The 18,378-nt window shown below is 38.0% G+C and overlaps 1 protein-coding gene across 9 annotated transcripts in view; it reads right to left on the reverse strand.

Moving 5' to 3' along the window:
- Nucleotides 1-18,378, reverse strand: part of SLC7A2 (solute carrier family 7 member 2) — a 116,109-nt gene that overhangs the window by 18,006 nt on the left and 79,725 nt on the right. For 5 of the 9 annotated variants that reach the window (XM_005282074.4, XM_065598007.1, XM_005282073.5 and 2 more), the window contains exons 2-7: nt 13,775-14,163; nt 12,145-12,300; nt 5,481-5,646; nt 4,736-4,872; nt 3,439-3,661; nt 940-1,079 (exon numbers count right to left, since the gene is read on the reverse strand). In XM_005282074.4, coding sequence (XP_005282131.1) covers nt 940-1,079; nt 3,439-3,661; nt 4,736-4,872; nt 5,481-5,646; nt 12,145-12,300; nt 13,775-14,150 — 1,198 coding nt within the window. In that variant the 5' untranslated portion in view covers nt 14,151-14,163. Of the gene's footprint in view, nt 1-482; nt 620-939; nt 1,080-3,438; nt 3,662-4,735; nt 4,873-5,480; nt 5,647-12,144; nt 12,301-13,774; nt 14,164-18,378 lie in introns of all 9 variants that reach the window. The other 4 variants (XM_042841932.2, XM_065598009.1, XM_065598010.1 and 1 more) reach the window with 2 other exon arrangements.

Raw genomic sequence — 18,378 nt, forward strand, 5'->3', positions numbered from 1 at the left:
AATGTATAAAATTTCTTCTTTTTAAAAACTGTTTTGTAGTTGCCTTACTGAAGATTATTCAAGATTTCTTTTTTTGTATCCTATAACAAAAATACATTTCCCCCTAGTATTTCTAAACAATTAAATACATTAATCTTGAACTCAAATTTCCTATACCCAAGCCTCACAATAGAGCATAGTCCAATGGCTGAGTTATAAAGACAGTTTTATTCCAGATGCCCCAAAGTAAATAACTGTTTTGTTTGTAATGCAAGAGAAGCCAAACTTAGAACGCACAAAAAGTTGCAAGTTCATTGACATCAAGGACATCACCGCCACCACGATTGCCATGATTTGGAATTCTTATGCCCTTCAATTAGTCAGCAATTTTATTCCCAACTTACATGCATGAGAAGTTAACAAGCAGGCCCTTCTTATAATCCATGCACGTGCATACAAGGTTCAAATCCCAGTTTGAAGAAACCTATGTTTTCAGAGCTTACCAGAGATGACCCCTGCTGTCAATGTGGCAGCAACTGGTGTCTGCCTCTTACTCACTTTGGCAAGAAACCTAAACAGTAAACCATCTCGTGCCATGGCAAACAGAATTCGGGGCAGAGGGAACATAGAGCCGAGAAGACTAGAACAGAAAAATTTAAAGTTCAAATACACATTATTAAAAGCACTGTGTTCTACTGGTAAAGTCAACTAAAATGGGAAGCTAGGAAAAGCTTATTTTCATGTTGTTTTGTTCTTTTGAACCTGTGCTTCCAAAGCACTTGAGATTAACACAAACAAATACACACTGTGGTAGGAAAAAGGTTATTTTACCTTGAGACAATCATATTTTATTCTTTCAGTCAAAAGCAAACCAAAACTTGCCTGACAGTATTGGATTTCCACATATGCAATGTGTGAAGCAGTGCACCTTTCCTTACAATAATCAACTCTCAGTCTCACCTGCTACTGCACCCGATGACAAAGTAGCAATAACTGGAGTCTTCGTTTTGGAATTGATTTGAGCTAGACATTTGAAAAGCAACCCATCTTCCGCCATAGCATAGATTACACGTGGCATTGGGAAAATGGATCCAAGAAGACTGAGTAAAAAGCAAACACATGCAACATGGCAAAACACAATTCATGCAAGGTTATATCATTGAAAAGAGAAACAATGCTAATTAATGGCATGTTTCACTGAAAACAAAATTTATGATGGTAAAAATATCATAGACCAAAGATACTACAGTTTGGACACAAATAGATTTATTTTGTTTCTGAAAACCACTAGAAGTTTTGTTCACAATTCTGTGGTAATGCAATTGCTTCACTGGAAACAGTAGTAAAAATAGCTAAACAACTTTTGCCATCACTGTAGATCTTGGGATACTAGTGGACCAGGAGGATGGCCCTGGTAACACTAGCTATGCAATTAAGCATTATTGTTCCTTGAAAGATTCTGTCAGTCAGCAACAGTGAATCACACAAGCAGTAACACATTCTGCAGCTCCTTCTGACAATGTTAATCAATAGTAACTCAAAGTAAGCACCACACAGTTTACACTTAACCCTATTATTTCTTTCAGTTAAAGCACCCAGAGCCAAGCTACCTTGTTATTCCTGGTTTTATTTAGGGACTGAAGGTAAACTATTTATTTTAAACCGTTGATATTTTCAGAATTTGAAAAGCATTTTGAACTACAGATGACTCAAAGCTCCTTCTGTATTTAAAACATTTAAAATTTGTCGTGTTTCTTCCCTTCACATCAAAATAACCATACTAACAACCCCCACCCAAAAAAATAAACAAAAAACCCACACAGTATAGCCTCTGCGACAGCCATATAACTTCTTAGCCAGCTGAAACTGAGGTTTTACTATACAGCCAGTTTGCCTTTCTTGCTACAGAGAATTGAATACATCACCTACATATATTCAGTGGATGTGCAGCTTTTATGTTCCACAGAAGCTAAGGCACTTTAGCACTGCTTGTGAAATGTAGCATTACAATTAAATGCATGTGCAGCACTACCAATCATTCACACTTTAACTGGTTTTGGTGCTGATTCAGGAAAGCACTTAAGTACCTACTTAAAGTTAGCATGTGCTTAAATGCCCTTGTCCAATAAAGATGCTTTCCTGAATCAGGGCCAAGAAATCTGAACTTGAAGAATAAGTAATATTTCCATACTGGTATCACCAAAATCTCTACATATTTTTATTGTACTGTCTTTGTAGAAGTTAATTATGCTTCTTCTCATCTTGAGACTGCATTCTGGTAAATATTGGAAATATATAAATACTGTAAACGTTTTAATCTCAAATGACATGGCCCAGGAATAAGTAAATGTTCGGATCAAAGCAATACTCCCAGCATATCAGCCTACAACACTGCCAAGTAAAGGAATTATAAGTAAAAGGATATTTTTTTTAATTAAAAACATTAAAGTGAGATATTACCCGTCTCAGAATAAACTTGGGTGTTAAAAACTTTAAAATACTTTGGAAGAAAAATTAGGAGATCAATAGTTAAAATGTGGTAACCAATGGTTTTACTTTCTATGTAAAGTTTTCTTCTCCGTTGCTATTTTCTTTGCTCTAGTTTCTATTTAAACATTTGCTTTTATATTTTATAAAATATTATAAAAATCATAAAACTGCTAGAATCCACTTCAGGCATCACTAGAGAAAATTATAGTCCCAAAACTAACTGTACAAACACAACTTAGTCTATATACACAGGCCTAAGATTCTTTTAGCTTGTCATTTAGAGCTCTTTTCTTTTTTATAATCTCCCACCCCAGAGTTTTTCACTCAATTATTTTCCACAATCAGTATGCTTGTCTTCTATACATGACTACTCGTGGACTATCTCAATGACATCAACAGTACTCCTTAAATAGGCAAGCCTGCTTCTTTTTTAGTCCAGCTGTTGAACTCATACATCTCCCACTTCTTGAGGCCATTTAAACCACTCTAGTAATGTACATGAGCTCAGTTAGCAGAAAAGGAGAATATTAAGGCTGTTCCTAAATGTAAGTAAATAGGCTCTTATACCACATTACATGTGGGCTATAATATATAGGAAGATGCATGTACTATACATATTAATACATCTCACAATCTAGTCAACTCTTCTAACTAAAATAATATATTTGGTCACATTTTATATTAAGATTACATTTATAGTTTACCAATGATTATTTATTGATGGATGTTTTCATCAATTGTTATAGAGTCCAACAGGTTGTTTATAATTATGACTTACAATCACAACTCCTACAGATAGTTTATAATGATCACATACTACTCATGTCTGTAACATGCTTATATTTATTAAATGTTAACCCTTAAGAAAATGTACCCTCAATATAAAAAGTGTGACCATACATTGAAATAAATACAGTATATTTCAATTATCTTATTTTCCAATAAAATTAGTCGTTTTTTCTTCTTTACCTTGTGGACAAAGCACAGAGGGATCCCACTGCTACAATATACTTTGCAGGACCCCATCCAACATATTCAAATGCTACAGGAAGAGGACTTTTCTCATCTAGAAGATAGTATGGCATCATAAGAGTCAAAGCTGCCGAAACACCAAAATAGGCCATAAAACAGACAAGCAGGGAAGTCACAATTCCAATAGGTATAGCTTTCTGAGGATTCCTGACTTCTTCCCCTATGGAGGAAAAACAAACATTCTTACTCATCTAGGAAAGCTTTTGCATCTTTTACTTTAATGTGCATCAACACACAGAAAAAGGTAAGTTTTGCAGTCTAAATATTAAGAATAATAGCTTTAATATTCCTTATAGAGCAAATCAATGATACAGTATGTAACCCAGGATTTTGTGGCCAGCCATAGCACAAAAAATTAAGTTAAGCAAAATGACATTATATACGGAATTTTATCTATATACATAAAATTCCATATATAATGTCATATATATATAAATATAATACATATTTTACTTTAGAGAGGCCAAAATCTATAATTTTCCACTTATCAATACAATTAGTCTTTGGAAAGTTGCTCTGAAATGTCCCTAGCCTCTGTTTGCTAGAAGCTGGGAATGGACGACAGGAGATGGATCACTTGATGATTACCTGTTCTGTTTATTCCCTCTGGGGCACCTGGCATTGGCCACTGTTGGAAGACAGGATACTGGGCTAGACTGACCATTGGTCTGACCCAGTGTGGCCGTTCTTATATTCTGTGTGAACTGCCTGCACCATACCTTTCCAGAGGATAAGTAAGTTGTTGATCTTTTACTGTGTTGAGCTTCATAAGTATTAATTTCACATTAGTCTAAAAGAAGCTCTAAGGAATATGCAGCCTCTGAGTTTGTTTTTTCTAAAGCTACAATGAAGCTAGTTAAAAAAAAAAAAAAAGACAAGATGCCTGCTATATGGGCTTAGCAGAAAGAGCTTGTGCTGATCAGTTTCACACTCTGCCATTGCAGCTAACTGCAGGCAAAGAGAATTTTATTCACACTGTAATGTTGTTTTTCTGTGGAATGAGAAAGCCACATTCAGGAGTGATCTCAGTCTCTTTCTAGACATGGTGATAGAGTTTAAGAGTAGAGATAGACAGACAAATACAGAGGCAGACAGGGACGAAGAGTAGGATATATATAAAGTTACACAGTTTGGCCACAAACTTTTTACTTCAAATATATATATATATATACACATACACAAAGAAAAAGAGAAAGAGAAAGAGAAAGAGAGAGAGAGAGAAACCTCATCTTACCAGTTGTTGCAATGCAATCAAATCCCACAAAGGCATAAAAACATGTTGCAGCACCAGCCAATGTTCCTGTAAAACCATATGGCATAAAACCACCAGCCCCAAATATGCTTGTCACGTTCTTATAGGAAGAATAATTTCTATAGAAAATTGAAATACAACAGATAAAAGACATTTTTAATTTGCCAGTAGAAGAAATCTAATAGTTTTTTATCCCCAGTAACTCTACATGAACACTTTTAAAATGCAGAGTATTCTCAAGATAAGGATCTTTTTACAAAGCTCTCAGTACAAAATATCTTTGTAAGAAGTTTGAGATAAAGATCTTCTATCACCAGATATTCATTAACAACAGAAAAAACTGGATTATCAAATAAACATTATAAACCCCGGTCCTGCTCCCATTGGAACTAATGGCTTTAATGGTACAGGATCAGGTCCAATATCTTGTTGTTAATCACATCCTGTACTGCAGTTAAATAGCTATCTTTAAAAATATACACCGATAGTTTCCCAGGTAGCTAAGATAGAGATTACTAAAAGGCAAAAAAGTAATTAGTATAAAATTTAATTCTGTTTCGGGACACAAGTCTACATTTCCCAACAAAACAGTAAATCTAAACCTGTTGCTACAATGCATAGGATACCAGAGATGCACGTACAGCAGGAGCTGTCATCAGAAGCTGCTTAAAGTAGGACCAAGAAAAATGGAAGAAAATTGACAGATGAAAAGAAAAAGAAAAATTACCCTGTTTGTGCTGTGAGGTTTATGAGAGATTCTTCACTTATTTTCCAGTTGTCAGTATCTCCTTTCACAAAGCCAGAAATCATAACAAAGAGGAGAACCAAGATGTTAACAGCAGTGAAAATCTTATTCACCCATGCGGATTCTTTTACTCCAAAAGACAGAAGACCTATGAAATACAAGAGGGGATTTTAAAAAATTAACATCTCCTTTAGGGAGTAAAATAGTATCTTTAACAATGTATACATGCTAATGTGACTAACACCAATTTTAGTATTTAAATAATGATACTAGATCTATGGATTTTAGGTGTTAGTACTAGGTTAATGAGCACTTCAATACTATGATAGACACTGTATAAAAACTGTAAAATGGAGATTATTTTTAATCCTCTCTCCCTCCAAAGCTTGATGACTGTCTTCTTGACTGACATTAATTCCATTTCTTATCCAGCAGGCAAAAAATATATATGGGAAGTGTAGCTTACTTCTTTACTGTGCCCCCAGTCCATATGTCTATGCGTAGGATATAGTCTTGCAAGCATGTGTGTGAGTTAGCAAAAAAGAGAGGCATTTTCTCTCTCTGTAATTACTTGAATTCTCTGCCTACAGTACATATGGTTCAGAATCTGGCACCACGTTGATTTTTAGAATCTCATGTAGAATAGTAAAAAAAAATTAAATTTAGAATTTTTGATAAAATAAAAGTCAAACATTTCAAATGCATGTTTTTTCTTCCATGTTTTGGCCAGTTCTAATCTAATTTTATCAGTGCACATCCCAGCGCTGTCCCTAATTCCGAGAATAATGGGGCCATCCAGTAGGTCAGTGGTTTTCAATCTTTTTTTCATTTGTGGACCCCTAAAACATTTTGAATGGAGGTGCGGACCCCTTTGGAAATCTCAGACATAGTCTGCAGACCCTCAGGGATCCATGGACCGCAGGTTGAAAACCACTGATACAGATTATTAAAATAATTAAAGGACACCCATCAATTTAGCTCCTAAACAACTTTCATTCAGAGAGTTTCTTGATCTTTTGTATTGTTGGGCAAATCAGGATATAAAATAAATGTCTCTCTATATAGCAGACTATTCTGTTTGCACAATCTGAACATTTTCCAAGGGAGACCCTGCTGTGAAGTTAGACAGGGGACAGTTGAAGCCTGGTCTGTAGTTTAGCAGAATACAAGATGACAAATTGGGATGGGGAAACATGAAATACAGTAGAAAAATCTCACACCATTTCTCTGTGAAAAAAAGTATTTCCAATAATGCCACACCTATATGCTTTTCCTCATTATTTAGAGATTAATTCTGAAAATGTTAAGCCTATCAAGATAATGTCTAAATGAAATTTCTGATTCTGTTAGTGCAACATAAGACACGTTCTCAGAAACTAAGGAACTATCATATGAGCTGCTCAAGTTTTCTTTGTTGGTGGTATTTTTATTGGCAGAAGAAGTAAATTGTTTTGTAGACCTTTACATCTCCCTCTTCCCCAACCCTCCTAGAAAGAAGTTTCTCAATGGACCTAAAATGATATGAAATCCAGCATGCAAAACATCTTTAAAATGAATCTCCATCTGTAGAAAGAAAACATGAAGGAACAGGTTACCATGGACTATTCATTTGGACAATAAAAATAAAAATGTGTGAGTGGGGATCTTCACAAACGTCTCCTGCTCCCATTGAAGGCCATTCTCATAGATAAGAGACCTGAGCAATTGGCTAGTGTGCTATAAAGTAGGGTATGATAGTCTCCATGAAACACCTGTCACTTTGCCACTCCCACTGCTGTAGCTTTGCTTAGCACTGAAACCAGTGAGCTGTGTCTGGCACTACCTGAACTGCAAGATGCCCCCAGATTCGACTCTTCCTCCTCCTCTCTCAGTGGCAGAGAGCTGCAAAGTTATTTTATTGCTGGTTCAACTGTACTGGGGAAAGTGATTTGAGGGCAGAAGAGGAAACAAATGGAGAGGGAAAGGGAAGGAGAGAAGTGATGTTTAAGACAAGGAGAATGACAACAGGGTTTGGAAGAACAGAAGACACAGAGAGAACACAAATGAAGAGGGGAATAGACAGAAAGAAAAACAGTGGTCTGGCAGCTTTCTGATTGTTTGACAGACAACAACTGGGAGGCCCACTTCAGATGAAGAATGGTAAGCAAACAGAAGAAAATATAGATAAGTAGAAACATTAAAAAAAAAAAAACCCAGGCATCATTCCTTTCATTGAAACTCTCTCAAATTAAAGACTTTTCCAGAATTTGTCTTTCTAGGCAGCATTTGGCAACTCATCCAAGTTAGAATTATTATTGCTACTAATTAAATTTCTTCTCTTTGCATTTCTCACACTCTCTTGTCTTCCCCATTTCAGGCTCAATCAGTTGTACTGATTAATTTCCTCTGCACTCCCTAAGATGCTAAGATGACCAACTTTAAAAAAAAACACACAAAAATATGGATTCTAGAAATTTCTTCCTGCTAGAGCCATCAAATCTGGGACTGCCAACTTCCAGCAGCTGGAACTGTGTATGTATTAAAAGGGAGTCCCAAATTCTTGTCTTCTTGAGAGCTGTTTGACCACAAGACAGCCCTGATTCTCATCACTAAGGTTCACTAGATGAACAGTTACTAGAAGATTGAAGGAAGGAGGAAGCTATCCAAGACTGTCACGAACTGTGTAAACATAAAATTGGTATTCTTGACATTTTTAGCTGTTACAAACAATGTGACTTTGCTCTTTCCTCAAAAAGAACAGGAGTACTTGTGGCACCTTAGAGACTAACAAATTTATTAGAGCATCAACCTGAGTTGATTGTGTCTAGTTTGCATACCTAAAGCAAATACTCACCAGCAACCACACATCATTGAACAAAACCACTGACCCAGGAACCTATCCTTGTAACAAACCCCGATGCCAACTCTGTCCACATATCTATTCAAGTGACATCATCATAGGACCTAATCACATCAGCCATACCATCAGGGGCTCGTTCACCTGCACATCTACCAATGTGATATATGCCATCATGTGCCAGCAATGCCCCTCTGCCATGTACATTGGCCAAACCAGACAGACTCTCCGCAAAAGAATTAATGGACACAAATCTGACATCAGGAATCATAATACTCAAAAACCAGTGGGAGAACACTTTAACCTGTCTGGTCATTCAATGACAGACCTGCGGGTGGCTATATTATAACAGAAAAACTTCAAAAACAGACTCCAATGAGAGACTGCTGAGCTGGAATTGATATGCAAACTAGACACAATCAACTCAGGATTGAATAAGGACTGGGAATGGCTGAGCCATTACAAACATTGAATCTATCTCCCCTTGTAAGTATTCTCACACTTCTTATCAAACTGTCTGTACTGGGCTTTCTCTTACTTAATTGGCCTCTCAGAGTTGGTAAGACAACTCCCACCTGTTTATGCTCTCTGTATGTGTGTATATATATCTCCTCAATATTTATTCCACTCTATGTGCATCCGAAGAAGTGGGCTGTAGTCCACAAAAGCTTATGCTCTAATAAATTTGTTAGTCTAAGGTGCCACAGGTATTCCTGTTCTTTTTGCGGATACAGACTAACACGGCTGCTACTCTGAAACCTGTCATTTTGCTCTTTCCTGTTACTCTGGACAAATAAAAAGGCAGACAATATTTTATTTACCAGGGTTAAAAGTCTGGAATTATTACTCCAGACTTCTCGCTAGATTTTTTTATATGCTTGTCTTTTTTTCCCCCCTCCCTCTTCCCCTGCCCCTTCTTCTTCATCTTCTTCTTCCTCTTCCAGGACCCAAACTGTAATCTTTCCTCCAGGCCATACTCCTTTGGCAATGTCTTAGTAAGAGAGTAAAAACTGAACTGTAAATGCAACTCCCTGATTTCCATTCTGTAGACCCAGGACAGGCTCCAGGGATTTTGCTGCCCCAAGTGGCACAAAAAAAAGAAGAAGCCACGATCGTGATCTGCGGCGGCAATTCGGCGGGAGGTCCTTCGCTCCGAGCGGGAGTGAGGGACCGTCCACCGAATTGCCGCCAAATAGCCGGACGTGCCGCCCCTCTCTGGAGTGGCCGCCCCAAGCACCTGCTTGGCAAGCTGGTGCCTGGAGCTGGCCCTGCGTAGACCCGCAACCATGATGGCTAGTGTCTGCTCAGAAGGGAAAAGTAGCCTTTTTGCTAGTGGCCACAGAGCACTGCCTAAGCATTCTCTAGCAGTTCTCTTCTCAGCAGCAGCAGCATGCATGTCTTTTGAACCGATTCCATCACCCAATATAACATGGCTCAAAAAATGAAATCTGATAGGGGGATTTTGAGTATGTTAAGTGGGCTTCAGTGTCTAAATGAAGTGCTTGGCTATTCCCAAATAGAAATTCAACTGGAAAAGAATTTTCAAGGGACTGTAGCAATTGTAACAACTAATTTGAAACAAAAAGAGATCCATATAATCAAAAAAATAGATTATTAGCTTGTTAAACCTATATAAATTCACTGTACACAACTGGCAGTGAGAGGTACTGGTAGCTGAGTGGGAAGAAATAACCTTATGATTTACTGTTCTGTAAATACTCGTCTTTATTTATTTCCTTAGCCTCATTGTCAGACCAAACCCCTGTTTTCTTCCTGATGACCAAGTTTTATTTTAATTTGCAATGAAAATTATTCCTATAAAATTTATATACAAATAAAGGGGGAATTTCTTAGGGCCGGGTGATCTAAATAGTAAATGTGCCAATAAATGGCTAAATGACACTTGATGATATTCAGACAATGATTGTCATCCTATTACCTCCATTGCAGTCTGACTCCATAATGCTGCAATTCCAATAACTGCTGATAATGTCAGTAATTCACAATCAAAGGAAAAACATTTACGAGACTCAAAACTACTGCTGCTTGAAAATTAGTCCCAATTAGTTTCCAAACTGAAAACTATCCTTTCCTCAGGACTCTGGTTCATTTTTTGCTGCTTGCTTACGGCAGAGGCAAATACACTGCTGTTCATTTTTGTTAACAACCTCAAAAGCTTCTGAGTAAAATTTCCAAAAATACTTAATTGATTTAGGAGACAAAGCTCAGTGAGACCTAAACTTCTAAGTGCCGAAGTCTCTGTTGAAAATAGGACTTAGGCACTTCTGAAAATTTTATCTTCTGCCATCTTTTATTAAAAGTAAATAATAATTAAGACAGAGAACATTAATGCATCAAAAATGCATGCCTACCCAGATAAGCAAAATCTGACATTACTGTAACCTTTATCCTCTCTTCCCTCTACCTTATTCTTATTTTTTTGGGCCTGGTCTACATGAGAAAGTTTCACCAGTCATGCCACCCGGTGCATACACTCTTATTCTAATCTGAGAATAAAAGTGTCCTCACAGGGGATTATAGCAATATAACTACATTGGTTTAAATTCACGTTATCTTATGCCAGTCTAACTTTCCAGTGCAGACAAGCCCTTAGTTTACCGGTTGGGTCAGGTATCTATTTTGATTGTTAACTCTTCAGGGCATGGGCTGAGTCATCTATCGATCAAGTATCTAGCATACTTCTGATGCAAATAAATAATAACAAATACTATCATCCTAAATATGCATGCTGTTTCATATGCTGCATCATCAAAACAGGAGTGACTTTTTCTCATGCAGAACAGCCACTCTGAATGTAAAAACTAGCCATGTTTATTTTCATTTTTGAGAGAACCAGACCCCCCTGGAAACAAACTATGGTTAATAGTTTAGTTGTCTGGTGCCAGTGGCTGGGATTTCCTATTGTAAAGTGATGCATTAGTAAAGATGTAATAGAAATAAAATTATTTATTGTTGTCAAAAGCAAAAATCCAGTTAATTTTACCAATGCTCACTGGTATCAAGGAGTATTGGAAAGTAGTAACCTAACAGCATGCAGAAACAACCTATCCATTCTCCAGACTTGAAGTGCTGAAGGTTCACATTGGATGGATGGATGGATGGACTGTGCTTGTGTCTTGGAGTTGCCTATTAGTGGACACAAATTCTAGCCTGTATAATTCTTTTGAAGACTGGAAGTGGGAAAAAGTTAAGTTGTACAAAAGAAATAGCTTGTGAGGAAAAGATTAAATGAAAAGTTAAGTCAAATATCCACCTTTAGAACAACCAAAAAAAAAAAAAATACAGATGCTGTCTAGTTATTCTCTTATTGTCCTTTCTACATTATGGATTTTACACAAAAGTTCTCATAGCTGATTACCTCATGACTTAGATGAAGTTAAAAAAATGTGTGTAAATATTTGCTTCTGATTTATAGAGTGACTATATCAATGTTAAACAGGAGTACTTGTGGCACCTTAGAGACTAACAAATTTATTAGAGCATAAGCTTTCGTGGACTACAGCCCACTTCTTCGGATGCATATAGAATGGAACATATATTGAGGAGATATATATACACACATACAGAGAGCATAAACAGGTGAGAGTTTATGTTTATATCAATGTTCTGTATGCATTTATATTTCGCTAAAATATAAACAGTATCTTGATAAGACAAAACATTAGAACTATAATTCATCCTTTTTTATTGCTTGTATAAAGATAGGTGCAGAATCTGTTCCCTGCCTCCAATACATTCTCTATTATTAGTCCCCATGACATTCCTAACGTAGAGCTTTCTACTTCTTACCTGCCAGAAGCAATATCAAAAATACTGCAAAGAAGTCTGGATACTCTGCTAGACCAGAAAAATCCATTCTGAAGTAGGTTCTGAAAAACTGACCAATTTGTTTTCCAAGGAGTTCATCAAAGGTGCCACTCCACGCTCTTGCTACACTGGATGTACCTTCATAAAATACAAAAAAATAGGATTTTGCACAAACAATGATGGTACAACAGTTAGTACTATAGAAATAACATTTTGCTATTTGTATTTAGGAAGATACAATTATTGTTAAACAAGTGGTCTTTTTCTCCATAGATTTTATTATAGCAATTCATACGTACAAAATTATAGTATAATATATTAAACTACAATAACTATATCCTAATTTACTGCATTAGAAAAGTTCAAGTAAACTCTTCTATAATAGCTAACTTTGATAGCATAATAATCAATAATAATTTTTCATTTAGAGTACTTTTCATTATATTATTTCATTATATTATACTTTTATTTAATCCCCAAACATTCTGAAAATTACAACTGATATAAAATAACTTCCCTCTGTGCTGGAGTGCAGCCACTTACAAGGTGAAACATGGTATGGCTTTAGCAATGCACAGTAATACCACCCAACAGTTTAGGACAGGAGTTGAAGAATAATTTTTCCAGCTGTAATTACAGAAGTTTTAGTAGGCAGAATGAAATTGCCAGAGTTTGAATTTAGCCAGCATGCAAAGGTTAACCCCCAACTCTTGAAAAAAACGCTACAGGACCACATGCAATCAAGACCACATTTTTATATCACTCTCAAAAAGCAACATCCCCATCAGCAGAATGTCCCCTAATATAGTACTTGAATGTACTGGGTGAATTGTGATATAAGCCATGGTCCTGCAATTGAACCTGCACATGCGGATATGTGCACCCACACAGAACATCATTAACTTAATTGACTCTGTACTGGTAGTACTCTGTGCCTGTGCAAAGCCTCAATTGCAGGATCACAGTACTGGAAGGAAACATGATACTTGAGTCACAAATATCACTTCTTCCATTTTTCCTGACTTACTAGGGTGTCTCTCTGAATCTCTCCCAGCCAAGCACTGTCCTAATTAGCTTTATATATGATAGGATATCAGCCCAAAGCTGGTATGTCTGCAGGACACTACATCATTGATGGAGTTACATTAATTGATACTTACATTTCATGATTTGTTTTCAAGTGTAGTTCTACACTGATGGCACCGTCCCTAGATCTACTAACTGTTTGTATCCAGAAACATTTATACTTACTGCTTTTACTCCAACTAGCCCTGCTGAGCCAACACAGCAATGAGAAACTGAATTAGGTTCTATTTTTTCTTTTGCATCATCAATAGAATTGTTTGCCACTATTTTCCAATTAGGTACACTTGTTTAAGCTGTTGAAGAGAACTGGTTTGCAAAGGCCTCACAAAGTATCTATTTTGGCTTGAAGAAGCTTTATTACGGGGGATGATGCATGAGAAGGAAATAACCCAGCCTGACTATCAGATGCCAGGGTGTGTCTGAAGTAGCAGCAGTTAAGAAAAAAGAAAGAGAGAGCCCAAACCTACATTTTATTTCTAGTTTTCCCAGTCACCCCATTAGTTTTACACTGGTCTCCCAAACTTACCTATAACGTATGATAAAATGAGATTCCAGCCAGTGATAAAAGCCCACAGTTCACCAACAGTTACATAAGTATACAAATATGCAGAACCAGTCTTGGGAACACGAGCACCAAACTCAGCATAGCAAAGACCTGCCATCACAGATGCCAAGGCAGCAATGAGGAAAGAAATAACAATACTAGGTCCAGAATCTGCTTTTGCAACTTCTCCAGCAAGTACGTAAACACCAGCACCAAGAGTGCTTCCCACTCCCAGAGCTATAAGGTCCAGAGTGGATAAACATCGGCATAACTTGGAATCTTCAAGACTGTCCACAGTGACAATTTTTCTTCGCAACAAACACCGAACAAATGACAGAACAGGTCCACAGGGTATCATTTTGGATGTAAAACTAGAAAAATAAAATAGGTCATTAAAAAACAGAAGGTATAATATAAACAAAGCGTCACAATTTAACCTTCCAAAAGCCACTTTGCTGATGGATAATACATTTTGCATTTAAACAAAATTGTGGATCATTAGCAATAAATAGTTTATACAGAAATGTCTTCCTACCTCCTCTTTTCATTGCTTTGTTAGATTCAGTTTACTTTCTGACTTAGCTGACTGACTGGAAATGTAAAATATACTATATGACAACTGATTGTGATTACAGTTTTAGTTAACTTTAAAAAAAACTCTAAAAGCTGAGAGTCTGCAAGCTAATAAAAACACTTTAGAAATATTTTGTGATGACACACAAAAGATGCTACAGGGGTTTGGGTATCTAAAGACAAGGAGAAAGATTGTTAAAGAAATATGAACTGTCTGAATGTGATTCAACATACCCTCCTTACAAGATAAGATCACATTCATGCATGTACACTGTTCCATGAAAGTAAACAGAATTAAGAAGAACAGGAGTACTTGTGGCACCTTAGAGACTAACAAATTTATTAGAGCATAAGCTTTCGTGGACTACAGCCCACTTCTTCGGATGCATATAGAATGGAACATATATTGAGGAGATATATATATATATATATATATATATATATATATATATATACACACATACAGAGAGCATAAACAGGTGGGAGTTGTCTGTAAACAGAATTAGTGATTTCTCAACAAAATAGAAGAGGTAGCAACCTTACCCCACTTTTGTTTTCAGCTCACACACTCTTTTCAGAAAATTTCCATCATATTTAAAACTTAACATAAGGTAAAGCCAGATCAAATAACTTATACTTTATTATTGATGGTTTGCCCTCAACCTTCCCTACAACAGAATCAAAGCGGACAGCCACCACCATATCATACAGCCTGTAAACTGCTTTACCAATGACATAAATAGGAGCAGGAGCAGCACCAATATTCCTAAGGATTTTGTATTTTCAGATTCATGGCTACAAATAGCAATCTTTTATAAAAACTATTTTGATGGAGCCAAAGCAATTCATGATTAGATTCATACGACATGGAATTTGCTTTTAAAAGTTCTCTTTAGTGAAAGCGGTTTAATGTTAATTTTTGGAAGGTTTGTTTCCTATCAACAGCATCCCAAAAAGTAATTAATTCTGGAATATGGCCAAAGAATTTAACCTTGTAATTATCTAATGAAGAGTAAAAAAAAAAACACAAAAATATGTATTTATCATACAGTAACTGTGGTTCTTCAAGATGTTGTGGTCAGTATGGATCACACTGCAGGTTTGCATGCACGAGATTGGATTGCTTTGAATAGCAATGTCCGTTGGTGCCATGCACATGCCCTGTTCCTCCTCATGCTCCTATGCCTGGGCATTAAAGGTGGAGCAGCCCCAAGCCTCCCTCCATTCCCTCAAAATTCAAAGTCAGAGGATTACTCCATGTTGCTGCCTGGCAGCTCTCAGAAATTGGCACATTTCTGAAGGAGGCAGAGGATGTTGTCGAACGGGAAAGTTACAGCAGAGTTCAAGCATCAAGACTCAGCAACCAACTGGTAACTCGGCAAGAGACATCGTGATATCAATTTTCGTATCCTCTGCAAGGAGAAGGCTTGACCTTTAGAATGCCCAGATGTGGCTATAAACAGATGGGGTGACAGTTTTTGTCAATGTAATAAAGCAGCATCCTGGGCATATGTAGTGTGTGTAATTTCTTTACTTCCTGTGCCAAATGTGGCTTCAGGAAGAAAACTGGCAGGTTGGTCGACTGGTTTAGATGAAATTCTGAGACGCCCTTAGGAATGAATGTCAGGTGAGGTTGCAGCACTTCCTTGTCCCTCTGGAATGTAATATAGGGGGATCAGCTACCAACTTCCAAAGATCACTCTCCCTCCTGGGTGAAGCAATCTTTGTGCAATACCACTGAGAAGGAATACACCGGCATTCAGAAGGAGGAATATATCTCCTCCTTGAAGGGCAGTGCCAAGGGATGGAATGGGACTGGTACTGGCTGCCTCTTTGGTACCGAGGACATCTCCAGACACTGCTATTCCAAAAAAATCCAATCTTGTGCATGAGATGAATGTGAGCCCATGATGGGATCCACACTAACATATACTCAATGAAGAAATGTACATTTGTAAAAAACGTTGCAACTCAAATGAACATAAATTGCTTTGCAAACTAATTACAGTATATATGTCCATTATTGCATCGACCATTGAAAGGCAGTTATATGTGGGACAGCAAACAAACGCTGTTTAACAGCATATAGCAACAAAAGTATAGGATAGAAGTGAAGAAAAAATGCATATGACTTTAGGCAAAGCATATTAGGGAGAATACACTTGCTCAAGTTGAAGTTTGGCCTTCACATTGAAACTAACACCCCCAATCACGACTAAAGTGCCAAAGAATCTTTAGTGACCATTCGTCACAAGTAGTCAGAAGCTTGGTTTTAAGTGTTATCCATAAGGGCTTGTCTATATGAACTGTTTGTGTGCAGCAAGCTGGGGTGTCAATCTACCACACATAGCCTGGTACACACTAAAAGTTCCGTGGTGTGCTCTGATCTTCCTTGCTGTGAAATGGAAATAGACTAAAAAGTGCTATGGAATACTGCTGCTGTGCATTAAAAGTCCTGTAGTGTACTTAGTTTGATCTATTCTCATTTCAAAGTGGAGTAGATCAAAGCACATTATGGGACTTTTAGTGAATAGCAGCAAGGTCCACACAGACTGTTAGCGTGCAGCTGGCTAACAGAACACAGATTTACACCACAGCTTGCCGCGGACTAACTGTTCCTACAGATATGCCTTAATATAGCACCTCCAACCAGCCCAGTTTAAAAAACATACTGAGGCACTGATACAGTACCAAGATGGATAAAAATCAATGTTTTTTTAAAAAAAATAAAAATAGTTTTTTTCCTCAAAAAGCATTTTATAAAAAAATCCTATCTAAAGATAAAGATACATTATAGCTCACAGATATCTCATCATGGAATAGGGATTATAAATTCTAACTCTATAGTATGAGACAATATATTCATGTAATGTTTAAGAAAAGTTTTGTAAATGAATTCCAATAGTTCGTGGATTAGGGACCCAATTTTATGGGGTTCCAGGGGCTTCTGTATAGTTTATTTAGGTTACTCTTTCTATCTACCCAATGGGACTCAGTCTAGAAGATACCATCAGAGATGCCTAGTTTTGCAGTTCTCAAACTGTGGATTTGTGTCTCCAGAGATAACATGCTTGTTAACAGCAAAATAAGTGTTTTAAAATAAGTAAATAATATATAGAGGTGAGAAATAACACCTCTGTCCCTCTGCAAATTTGTGTACACGGAGTCAATCCCTTACCTCTCTCTAAAAGTGCAAAGTTTCAAAAAGTTCAATGAATAGAAGATTGTTGGGGGCAGAATAGATCTGGACAAGGAGAAAAAGTCTGGAGATAAATGTGAGAAGGGAAGGACAGGCAGTAGAAACAAAAGTGAAACTGTTTGAGCAGCATATTCAAGAAGTTTTGAGGTCTTTCTGAGTGTAGCCTTCATTGATTTGAGATCCATCATACCTAGGGTTACCATACGTCCTCTTTTTCCCGGACATGTCCAGCTTTTCGGCAGTCAAACCCCCGTCCGGGGAGAATTGCCAAAAAGCCGAACATGTCCAGGAAAATGGCGGCTCTGCTCCTCCCCGACTCTTCGGCTCTGTTTAAGAGCCGGGCTGCCCGAGCGCTACCGGCTTCGGGCAGCCCCGTGCCTCCAGACCGTGCGCCGCCGGAGCCCGGGCGGGGAAGTGCCCGGCTGGGGGCGCAGGGTCTGGAGGCACGGGGGCTGCCCGAAGCCGGTAGCGCTCGGGCAGCCCGGCTCTTAAACAGAGCCGAAGAGGAGCAGAGCCGCCGCGGCTGGAGGCTCTGCTCCTCTTCCGCTCTGTGTAACTGACACAGTGTAAGTTACGCAGAGCCCCCGCGGCTGGAGGCTCTGCTCCTCTTCGGCTCTGTTTAAGAGCCGGGCTGCCCGAGCGCTACCGGCTTCGGGCAGCCCCCGTGCCTCCAGACCGTGCGCCGCCGGAGCCCAGGCGGGGAAGTGCCCGGCTGGGGGCGCAGGGTCTGGAGGCACGGGGGCTGCCCGAAGCCGGTAGCGCTCGGGCAGCCCGGCTCTTAAACAGAGCCGAAGAGGAGCAGAGCCTCCAGCCG

Source organism: Chrysemys picta, chromosome 5, assembly GCF_011386835.1.
Source record: "Chrysemys picta bellii isolate R12L10 chromosome 5, ASM1138683v2, whole genome shotgun sequence".
Taxonomy (NCBI): Eukaryota; Metazoa; Chordata; order Testudines; family Emydidae; genus Chrysemys; species Chrysemys picta.